This window comes from Oncorhynchus clarkii, chromosome 16 (assembly GCF_045791955.1).
Source record: "Oncorhynchus clarkii lewisi isolate Uvic-CL-2024 chromosome 16, UVic_Ocla_1.0, whole genome shotgun sequence".
Taxonomy (NCBI): domain Eukaryota; kingdom Metazoa; phylum Chordata; class Actinopteri; order Salmoniformes; family Salmonidae; genus Oncorhynchus; species Oncorhynchus clarkii.
The window spans coordinates 58388638-58400695 of NC_092162.1; the positions used below are offsets into that span (position 1 = coordinate 58388638).

The 12058-nt window shown below is 45.3% G+C and overlaps 2 protein-coding genes across 6 annotated transcripts in view; one reads left to right on the forward strand and one right to left on the reverse strand.

Moving 5' to 3' along the window:
• The first annotated feature begins 219 nt into the window (after nt 1-219).
• Nucleotides 220-3303, forward strand: LOC139368828 (cytosolic sulfotransferase 2-like). 2 transcript variants are annotated; one of them, XM_071108226.1, is made up of 8 exons: nt 220-359; nt 1484-1622; nt 1717-1839; nt 1987-2087; nt 2172-2298; nt 2392-2489; nt 2638-2812; nt 3051-3303. In XM_071108226.1, the coding sequence occupies exons 2-8, from the start codon at nt 1484-1486 to the stop codon at nt 3161-3163; spliced, it is 876 nt and encodes a 291-aa protein (XP_070964327.1). In that variant the 5' UTR covers nt 220-359; the 3' UTR covers nt 3164-3303. The 2 variants fall into 2 exon arrangements, with proteins under 2 accessions (XP_070964327.1, XP_070964328.1); XM_071108227.1 differs by lacking the exon at nt 220-359 and adding an exon at nt 1164-1246.
• Nucleotides 3304-12058, reverse strand: part of LOC139368824 (proline-rich transmembrane protein 3) — a 31552-nt gene continuing 22797 nt past the window's right edge. For all 4 annotated transcript variants that reach the window (XM_071108217.1, XM_071108220.1, XM_071108219.1 and 1 more), the window contains one exon: nt 3304-7885. In XM_071108217.1, the coding sequence (XP_070964318.1) occupies nt 5868-7885 (2018 nt within the window). In that variant the 3' untranslated portion in view covers nt 3304-5867. The remainder of the gene's footprint in view (nt 7886-12058) is intronic.

Consider the following 12058-nt stretch of genomic DNA (forward strand, 5'->3'; position numbering starts at 1 on the left):
GGTGGATTTACTCTGGATCTCCTCAACTACTGTATGAACATTTACCTGTGACATCTGACCTCCTCACCAAACCTCCTTACCAAGTAACATTACAGAGTATATTTTTGTATTGATTGTGGTCGTCTAACAAGCAACTGGGTGATCAAAGGTTGGTGCAGTAGGTGAAAGATGTGTACACGCCTCACACATTGCACGGGCACACACTCTGCAGCCTAGTCTTTGGTCAGGTAAGAGTTAGACACACCCACACTGTTGAAAAGTGATTTAGACAGTGTGTTGAAGACTGTGCAAGTTTGAGGTCAAAGAAAAGACAAAGACACTATCTACCCCAGGACACTGCCCACTCAGTAGCCTATCAGGTGAGTAAGTGTATGTGTGTGCTTTGATGGAAGGTGGGTGATTGAGTATGTTTGGGGTCCGGTCAGGTGTGTAAAGGCATCCACATACATAGGTTGGGTTTGTTCCTAGCAGAACTTGGCAAGGTGAAGCAAACGCCATTCACATGAAAAACAAGAAAAACGTGGCATATTTACCGTTTGTATCTCTTGAGGCGGCTTGTCAACAACATAGCCAGTGCATTTCCTCAAAATAGTGAGAATTGATCTAAGCTCATTCAAGAAATCTGTAATTAATTTGGAAGTTTTTGCCGAGGAGGTCTTAGTTGAGTAATCTAACTAAGAGATTTGGTGCAGTATTTCTCAAGTAAAAATTTGCATGAAAACTAGTCTTCTGACATGGAATGACAACAAGCACTTAATACAAAAATCCCAACTGTTGACCAATCACAGAAAAATGTCTAACCTCAAGAAAAAATGTTTGCTTGAATAGCCGGGAAAAAAACAGACCGTGCGGGGTTGAACACCAAAACATACAAAAACGTCACAAAATGTTGTCATAATATATGCGTGGACTGTTTCGACTGGGAAGCATATGGTAAACTTTAGGTAAAGTTTGTTTGCTCAATCCTGTGTCCAGCAGCCATTGCAATGGTCAGCTGCCAACCAGTGGTGTATTTCTGGTAGTGTCAGTGCCCCCTGGTGATTTAGTATTGACATGAAATACTGTGAGGGAGAGCAGAAAAGCCCCTCAACTCTGGAGTAGATCCAGAACAAACCCGACCCTGAAAAGCAAAAGAATGAAGAGAGAATGGGGGAGGAGACAGGAAAGGAGGAGCACAGAGAATAAAAGAGGAGTCATTTTGTAAGCAGTGCATTCACCCTGAGGTAACTTACTCAGAGAGAACAGGGTAAGTAAATTATTTTGGTTTGTAGGAATTGCTTTCACGTGTAGTACGTGTAGTTTTAACTGTCATAATTTGAGAAATATTAAGACTTAGTCTTTGTTAATATTTGTAGGCGATCGTATCAAAGGAGCAATATTCCTCTCTATGTTTGAATAATACAGCCATTCAGATCACTTAATATATCCAAGCATAAACAATACTGTGGTGATCCTTGATCGAATACATGTCCCACTTTTACAGATGGAGCTGCCACCTCGACCAAAACTCTTTGACTTCCATGGAGTCTCCATGACCAACTACTTCACTGACAACTGGGACAATGTACAGAACTTCCAGGCCAGACCAGATGACATTCTCATCGCTACCTACCCCAAAGCAGGTCTCTCTCAGTCTGAGGTTGATGTTTCATTAAAGATTGGGTTTGGGTTTGTGAATGACTGTGTACGTTTCCCCTATCTGTATTCCTCTCTTAGGAACCACATGGGTCTCCTACATTCTAGACCTGCTGTATTTTGGCCAGACAGCCCCTGAGCATCAGAGACCCATCTTTGAGAAAGTTCCTTTTCTGGAGTTGCTCATTCCTCTTTACCCTCCAGGTTAGAATAAAGCATTGGAAAACTTAATCATACCTCTACTATTTAGTAATTTCTCTGTAAAAAATGTTGCTGATGTCTTCAAAGCAGTAACTAAAGTATTTCATATCCATCAAACATTATTTTGCATTATTATTTTGTTTGTCCTAGGAGTGGAGGTGCTGGACAACTTAACCACCTCTCCTCGCCTCATCAAGACTCACCTCCCAGTCCAGTTGCTGCCCAAGTCCTTCTGGGAGAAGAACTGCAGGGTACAGTATTTGTAACTTGTTCTCTATGTTCCTTCACTATATAACCACTATATATAAATGCAATCTCTCTCTCTCTCTCTGCAGATAGTGTATGTGGCACGTAATGCCAAGGACAATGCAGTGTCTTATTTCCACTTTGACCGTATGAACCAGGCCGAGCCAGAGCCAGGAGTCTGGAACAACTTCTTACAGAGATTCATGGATGGAAAGAGTGAGTGAAGGAGAGAATGAACTAGTGAATGAATGAGAAAGTGATAATAGTCCCCATTCACACTATGAATTTGTCTACGCTGCACTTCCTCAGTGGTGTTTGGTTCGTGGTACGACCATGTAACTGGCTGGTGGGAGAAGAAACAGACTCACTCCAAAATCCTCTACCTCTTCTATGAGGACATGGTTGAGGTGAGTAGAATGCTGATGCTAATTGTGTGTTACAGTATTATTAAGATGCATCTAATGAGCTCAGTGCACACATATGCTCAAGAGCCATTCTAACTGCTGCTCTAGGAGGTTAGCTGTTTCTTCATCCAATGTGTATGTGATCCTACAGGATACGGGGAGAGAGCTGGACAGGCTGTGCTCCTTCCTAGGTTTGTCTCCTTCAGCAGAGGAGAAGGAGAGGGTGAAAGGAGGAGTGCAGTTTGATAATATGAAGAAGAACAGCATGGCCAACTACTCCACCAACCCAGTCATGGACTTTAAGATATCCCCCTTTATGCGCAAAGGTGTGTGTGTGTGAGAGAGAGAATGAGAGAGAGAAATAAACATTAAACTGCTGGAGCTCAGCTCTTCCAGCTATCACAACAGACACACATGAACACACTGAGAGACACAACGTCGTCACAGACACCAACACATATGTGCCTGTACCTGGTGTGGAGACATTGGAATACTTTGTCCTGGATCTACTGAATGATCAAACTATCAATATATCTGTCTGTCTGTCTGTTTGTCTGTCTCCAGGAAAGGTTGGTGACTGGAAGAACCATTTCACTGTGGCCCAAAGTGAACAGTTTGATGAAGACTATAAGAAGAAGATGGAAAACACTCAGCTGCGGTTTCGCACAACAATTTAGGACAGTCTTCATTATCTAAAGCACTCTGCAGGTCTTAAGAACGTGACTGCATGTAAAAATGTAATAACACATAATACTGTAAGTATGAGCAGCAAAGACATACTGTCTAACTACTGTAAATAAACAACACCTGATTTCAATGTTTATTTTATTTCTCATGTTTATTTGAAACCAGATAAGAGGCAGCAGCACAAAAATAATACAACTTCATATATAAACCGAGTCAATGAGCAAATGAATGTTTTAATATCTCTACTACTGTACCTCTGCACTGTCACTACTGTATGGAGAGGAGAACGGATTGGTTTACTGTAGTATGGCACATACAGCATTGGTGGAGGAAACACCACAAACATCCCCACAACTGTTAGTCACTGATGAAGGTTCTCCTCAAACACATAATGAAATAAAGGAGGCAGAAGTTGCCCCAGATCACTGATACAGGGTCAAATATTCTTCACCCACCCTAATGGTTAAGGATAGAATTGGAGGTAGGGTAATATGATCCTGGACCTGTGGTTATAAGGATGATTTCTACAGTACCTCGAGAGAAACAGCAAAGTACACTGAAATCAGACGGGGTCAATGAAATGTAGACAACAACAGAATCCCACTGTACTGTACTGTAAATACCACACAAGTCAACCATTTCACATCACAGGGAGAGACTGCACTGACCCTGAGGAAGGCAGGAAACAGGAAACACAAGATCCTGTCACACAAGGACCCAGGTTGTGTTCAGTAGGACACGTTTGGAAGGATTTTGAAACAGAAAAAAATGCATGAGTTTCTTATTGGACGGCTTCCGGTAGTACCTCCCCATTTCACACCGTTTCAAAACATGTTCTCTCATTTTGTGCCTATTTTACTCAACCCGGGTCTCAAGTGGAAATATGGGATTGACTTCTGAGCTCCGTTCAAGATCACTGAACAGTTTTGAACAGTTTTGAAATGATGCAGCTCCAAATGAGGACGTGCCATTGCCACTGCTCTTTAACCACTAAACATTAAACACTAACCATTGCAGCAGTTCCAGGTACAGTTGTGAAACCTTTTTCAACAATTCTATCCCTGAACATCCTAAATTAGGGCTGGACAGTCACTGTTTCCAATATTCCTCCCCAAGCCAGCGCCATTTATCACTCTCTTAGTAGACTGTTCTATACTTCAGCAAAACCACTTTCGATTGTCCTCACAGTTAATACCTTTATTTACAAACAGAAAAAAAGAACCGCATTTACATACCTTCTTATGTCACATAATATACTTATGATTTTTTTCTGTAATAAAAATACTTCAGTCTAGAGTGCTCAGATCTAGGCTTATAGACATCTGTAAAGTACTACTATAGTACAGGAGCGTTGTGCTTCACAGTAGGTCAGCGTTGTGTAATGCAACACAGCTTAACTGTGTGATGCAATGAGTACAGCTAAAAATAACTCAAGTCCACGGTATACACTAATATGCTGCAACTGATCAAATGTTGTGGATATGTTTACACTGTTGCCAGGATTATTGAATGTTAAAATGCAGTCATATCCTTTGACGGGCCGTGATGATAGAATGTACCAGAATCAGCAGGCGAAATGTACAAAAATGTCTTAGAATGTCTAGTTTTAGCAGGAACTATTTTAGCTAGAGCTCCAGGCATCAGCCACAGCTACACAGGTCAACTTTCTTTCTGCAGTAGTATCTCTAGGCGGTTGCTTTCCTTATGTAATAAACATCACATTTACATACAAGGCAGACTGCACTGAAACAGCAACTCAGTTATGAGCCGATAACTAGCAATCCTATGTTTTTGGAGTGTGGACTTCTACGCTACTTTCCTGCTAGAGGAACTACGGAAAGACACCATTGTCAGTCAGGTAATGCGTTATTAATGTATTTTGAAGCATAACATCAAAACAACCACCGACATTATCAATGTTTATGGCACATATCCTAAAAACACATTAACGTATGTATGCATCAAGTTGACATATCAAGGACAGCAGATTAATACTATCAACGCAAACAAAGTCAATAAATTCATATAAAGACATTTTCACAGGGAGCACCATGGCTTTCATAAAAGTAGGAGCTACCACGTTCATATTTTACATACATCCATAAAACATGGTATCTAAGAAATGGATCCTCAGAGGGAATTGTAGGGATGACCAATAGATATTTTAAGGAATCCCTGGGTTGTCATCAATATGAATCCTGTGCCCATTCCTCTGTTCTCTCAAGACCACCTTAAACAGAAGTGTTACAAAGAGTGAATGTATGCGCTGCAGTATGTGAGGCTTGAAATGTAGCGAGTTCATCAAAGGTACACGTGTGTATCTGTAGGCATGAGTGTGTGTGTGTACTGTTGTTTGAACCCGTGCTCTATGCCGCAGAATCTGATTCCGGTTAGCAGCCTTTGAATCACTCTGATTTAGAGCAAACACTGGATAATGTCCCATATAAGACAACTATTTTAGTCAGGGGAAGCTTTTCTGTATTTTCCCTCAGTTTCTTAAAATAAGTCCTCTGTCCATGATTCACATGGCAGTTTGAATGTAGTTGAGTCAATGTTTATGATAAAGTCTATCTAGTTGACAAGATATAGTTAAAGTTATCACCTAAGAGTTAAGGTATTACTTAAGTTTGGTTCTTGATGGTTTTGTTTGGGGCTTGGTCATTGGTCCAGATGTCCTGGGTTGGAGTTGAGGGTTCAGAGGTTAATAATCTCACTGCTGACGCTGGCAGAGTCATCCTGCCTGTTGACCTCCAGGTAGCTCTTCCCATCCTCCCTGCCTGCCCTCCCACTCTGTGTCTCAGAGTCTGGGGTGAGGAACGGCCTCGTGTCGTCTCCTCCCTCGTTCCCGAGATGTCCCGTGGAGGTTCTAGAGGGGCGCAGGGAAACGGGACAGGACACTGAGGAAGGGACACTGACCCCCCCATCCCCGGCCCAGCGATGCCCCTGGTTAGAGGGCGTGGGAGGAGCAGTGACCTGCCTGCTGGGAACACTGCTGAGCACACTACCCCCCAGTGGCACAGAGAACTCTGTACGGGCTGAGCGGTCCTCGCTGCTGTCAGAGATCTGGGGGTCGCTGTTCCTGCGGAGCCAGGGCCCCCCCTGGCTGACAGCTGATCCTGGTGAAGGAGTGGGTGAGGGGGCACACAGGGGCTGGAACAAGCTGCCCCCATGGAGGAGGTGCTCACGGTGCAGGGCCTCATCAATGCTGCGGCCCAGATCAATGGGGGAGGGGGGTCGCAGGTCAAAATCATACAGAGACACCCCTGACTCTTTCTCCTGCTCCAGGCTGCCGCTCTGAGAGTGCTGTAGTGGCCGGCCTAACGGCTGCAGCCGCAGCAGTGACCCTGTGGACCCGTCAGACATACCCCTTTCTGCAGACCTGCCCCTCTGGTTGCGGCCTCGGTTGCTGTCCTTGACACAGCGCGGCTGTGAGGGTGGAGCCTCACGGTTTCTGATCAGGCTCTTACTGATGTCTGCCCCCGAGCGTTCCTGCCCTGCCCAGTTATTAGGCAGCTCCCCTGCCCCTCCTCCTACTGATCCTCCCACTCCATTACTTTCTGACTTCCCACAGGGCTTTCCTGTCAGGCTCTGGACTATCTTGGCCCAGCAGGTGTGTTTGTGTGTCGACCCAGAGGACTGTCCAGGGGAGGGGAGATCTACTCCCGCCCTGCCCTCCCCTGCTCCTCCATCTCCTCTGTCTCGGGCCCCCCGGGGCCTCCAGAACACCCAGGATCCCAATAGGAGGAGAGAAAAGGCCCAGGCCAGCTCCAACAGTCGGGCCCAGAAGTGCACCAGCCACCAGCCCCAGCAGAAGCGCCTCCAGTCCCCCAACATCCCGTATAGCCACAGGGTGGAGTGGACATGGAGGCTACAGCACAGCACCCCCAGGAGGGCACACACTGCCAGCACACGACCCAGCACCAACCCTGCCCTCCTACGCCCCGGCCAGGCGTTAACGGCCCTCCCCTCCTCTAGGACAGGTGGCTGGGCAGTGGGATGGCGGAGGCGGGGGAAGATGTAGCACAGGTAGCCCAGACAGAGAGCCAGGCCCCAGCAGAGAGACAGGGACTGCAGGGTGACAGGCACGGCTGGGGACAGGGCTGGGGAGAGCAGGTCAGCAGCCAGAAGCAGGGTGCACTGTAACACAGCCAATACAGCTACCAGAGGAGGGCGCTCCAGAGCAGAGGGCAACAGACTCACTCCTGTCCCCTTCATGGCCAGCAGTGCCAGGGCAGCCTGCGTCCACACCAGTAACGGCAGAGGGAGGTTATAGAGAGCAGTCACCGCAGGCCGGGGAAGAATCTTCCTTGTTCCGTAGGGGTCAATCATGAACAGGGTTGCTCTTGCTGCGCCCACCAGGAGTAGGAGGGCATTAGCCAGAGTCAGGGCACCGCGGTGAGGGCAGTGCATGCTGGGGGATAGGGCCAGGCCCAGGGCGGCTCCAGCCAGGAGGAGCAGGAAGAGGCCAGCAGAGCCGTAGACATGGAGCTCCCAGGCGAAGGACAGCGTCCTGCTCAGGTCATCCCACAGCAGAGAGGTGCCGTTGGGGGAGGGGAAGGAGCTGGGAGAGGGGGGGGGGGTGGAGGATGGGGGGAGGCGAGAGCCGCCCACGGCGATGGAGTGGTTCCTCTGTGCTAGGCGGCTGTCATTTTTGGGGATGTACCGCCCTCTGACAATCTGTAGAGTAGGAGTGATGAGGAGGGGGGTCGTCCCTGGAGGCAGAGAGAAATTATGTTAATGAATCATATTGAACTTTCCCAAAACATCTGACTGAAATGATTGACATTAATAATAAAAAAACATTTTCTTTAACAGAGCAGAACCTAGCTATAACAAGTGGACACATACAGTGGAAAATCTACCCCACTAGAGGAGGCTAATTTCCTATGGGAAGTGTATCGAGAGCGCAGCAGGTTCTCTTCCACAAGGCATCAAATAACCCAAAGGGAGTTGATTATTTTGACCTTCTATTCTCATACCAGGCCAAAGGACAACTCAAAGGTTGTTTTTCTCCAATGAGGGCAAAAATTACATAGAGCAATTGTGAAATAGTTTACCTCTCTCAACCCCACACAAGTCTCACCTACATTCCAAATAGTAAAGTATGTATCTCTCTCTTGTTATCACCCCCTCTGCTCCTCCCCTTCACCCGATAGTGTGTGTGGCAGGTAGATAGTATGTCGATATACACTTCATATACAAAAGTATGTGAACACCCCTTCAAATTAGTGGATTTGGCTATTTCAGCCACACTTGTTGCTGACAGGTGTATAAAATAAATCTAGCACACAGCGATGCAATCTCCAGCGATCTCCATAGACAAACATTGGCAGTAGAAAGGCCTTACTGAAGAGCTCAGTGACTTTCAACATGGCACAGTCATAGGATGGCACCTTTCCAACAAGTCAGTTCGTCAAATTTCTGCCCTGCTAGAGCTGCCCTGGTCAACTTTAAATTGTGAAGTAGAAACGGCTAGGATCAACAACGGCTCAGCCGCAAACTGGTAGGCCACACAAGCTCATAGAACAAGCGCTGAAGGACATAGAGCTTAAAAATCCTCTGTCCTGGGTTGCAGCACTCACTACCGAGTTCCAAACTGCCTCTGAAAGCAAGTTCAGCACAATAACTGTTAGTCAGGAGCTTCATGGCCAATCAGCCGCACACAAGCCTAAGATCATCATTCGCAATGCCAAGCGTCGGCTGGAGTGGTGTAAACCTTGCCGCCATTGGACTCTGGAGCAGTGGAAACGCGTTCTCTGGAGTGATGAATCACGCTTCACCATCTGGCAGTCCAACAGACAAATCTGGGTTTAGTGGATGCCCCAATGTACAGTACCGAAAGTAAAGTTTGGTGGAGGAGGAATCATGTCCTGGGGCTATTTTTCATGGTTCGGGCTAGACCCCTTAGTTCCAGTGAAGGGAAATCTTAACGCTACAGCATACATTCTAGACAATTCTGTGCTTCCAACTTTGTGACAACAGTTTGGGAATGCGCTTTCCTGTTTCAGAATGACAATGGTTCCTGTGCACAAAGCAAGGTCCATAAAGAAATGGTTTGTCGAAATCGGTATGGAAGAACTTGACTGGCCTGAGCAGAGCCCTGACTTCAACCCCATTGAACACCTTTGGTATAAATTTGAATGCCAAATGCGTCCCCGTAGCAATGTTCCAAAATCTAGTGGAAAGCCTTCCCAGAATAGTGGAGGCTGTTATAGCAGCAAAGGGGGGACAAACTCCATATTAATGCTCATGATTTTGGAATAAGATGTTCTAAGAGCAGGTGCCCACATACTTTTGGTCATGTAGTGTATGTGTGTGGAGGGTAGATAGTAGAGGTTGACCGATTATGATTTTTCAACGCCGATACCGATACCGATTATTGGAGGACCAAAAAAGTTGATGCCGATTAATCGGCCGATTAAAAAAATAAAAAAATGTATTTGTAATAATGACAATTACAACAATACTGAATTAACACTTATTTTAACTTAACATCAATAAAATCAATTTATCCTCAAGTAGATAATGAAACATGTTCAATTTGGTTTAAATAATGCAAAAACAAAGTGTTGGAGAAGAACGTAAAAGTGCAATATGTACTATGCAAGAAAACTAACGTTTCAGTTCCTTGCTCAGAACATGAGAACATATGAAAGCTGGTGGTTCCTTTTAACATGAGTCTTCAATATTCCCGGGTAAGAAGTTTTAGGTTGTAGTTATTATAGGACTATTTCCCTCTATACCATTTGTATTTCATTAACCTTTGACTATTGGATGTTCTTATAGGCACTTTAGTATTGCCAGTGTAACAGTATAGCTTCCGTCCGTCTCCTCGCTCCTCCCTGGGATCGAACCAGCAACACAACGACAACAGCCACCACATCGAAGCAGCGTTACCCATGCAGTGCAAGGGGAACAACCACCCCAAGGCTCAGAGCGAGTGAAGTTTGAAACGCTATTAGCGTGCGCTAACTAGCCAGACATTTCACTTCGGTTACACCAGCCTCATCTCGGGAGTTGATAGGTTTGAAGTCATAAACAGCGCAATGCTTGACTCACAACGAAGAGCTGCTGGCAAAACGCACGAAAGTGCTGTTTGAATTAATGTTTACGCGCCTGCTTCTGCCTACCACCGCTCAGTCAGATACTTAGATACTTGTATGCTCAGTCAGATTATATGCAACACAGGACACGCTAGATAATATCTAGTAATATCATCAACCATGTGTAGTTAACTAGTGATTGTTATTGCGTTGGACTAGTTAACTGTAAGGTTGCAAGATTGGTTCCCCCGAGCTGACAAGGTCAAAATCTGTCTTTCTGCCTCTGGACGAGGCAGTTAACCCACCGTTTCTAGGTCGTCATTGAAAATAAGAATGTGTTCTTAACAGACTTGCCTAGTTAAATATAGATGAAATAAAGGTGTAAAAAAATATATATATATTTTTTTTTTAAATTGGCAAATCGGCGCCCAAAAATATGAAAACTTGAAATCGGCCCTAATTAATCGGCCATTCCGATTAATCGGTCGACCTCTAGTAGATAGTAGGTGTTTGTTGACAGTCGTCAGCTCTTACAAAAGGCACCTCCCGGCAGGGCCCAGCATGGGGCCTACCGACTTAACCTGGATACAGAGTGTCTTCTCCTCTCCACAGGTAGAGTCTGGACCACAGATTAGATAACACGCATCAAAGTGGTGCACGCATCACACACACTAGCATGTCAGACGCACGCACACACACCGCACAATTAATTGGAGGTATCTTGAGGTAAAGACACACACACACTACACAAACTCAGAGTGACATTAAGCTGGTAAGGAGGGCTGAGTCATCAGCCATTTATATAATGTATTTTAATTGGAGCTTACTGCTCACTACTAGATGATGTAATTGATGAGAACATCTCTTTACATAATATAAAAAACATATAGTTCATTAATATATCTGTGGGAATGGAAAACTGCATGAAGCACGTGACACATACTGAGACCATCAAAGACCTGTCACGTGGAATAAATCAGTTATGTACATATGACTGTTCCCCCTCCCTTCTCTGTCAATCAATCTCACTCACTCTCTCTCTCACACACACACACACACACACACACACACACACACACACACACACACACACACACACACACACACACACACACACACACACACACACACACACACACACACACACACACACACACACACACACACACACACTCTGCATTTCAAGGCAAAACAATCAAACTAACAAAGATCCCAGAGCGCTCCACCTTAAAGCCAACAACACTCAAATCACAATCCCATTCATCACCTCCAACAGCCAGAGCTTTAGCACTAAGATAACACTGAGAGGGTGAACTACTACAACATACCACAACTTATACTGTCCAAACTGGAAATGTATTGGGTTTGGTTAAACATTAATCCCAGACAATTTGTAACCGTACATTCTCTGTCTCCCCCAACCCTCTTTAAAGACTAGCACACACGCACGCACGCACACACGCACGCACGCAAACACACACACACACGCATACTTGGAGAAAGAAATGAATGGTGATCAATAGTGGAACAGGATCATCTGAAGTAAAAGTTTGACCGAAAACACTCAGAGCTCTTTGAGCTCCTAACTCACCCTGAAGAACACACCATAAACCTGATGCACTGACTGACTGAAGGCTGACTCCAACATGTGTTACACGTCCTGGCTCTGTCTCTGTCTCTGTCTCTCTCTCTCTCTCTCTCTCTCTCTCTCTCTCTCTCTCTCTCTCTCTCTCTCTCTCTCTCTCTCTCAATTCAATTTCAATTTAAAAGCTTTATTGGCACGGGAAACATATGTTAACATTGCCAAATACAGTCTCTCTCTCTCTCTCTCTCTCTCTCGTC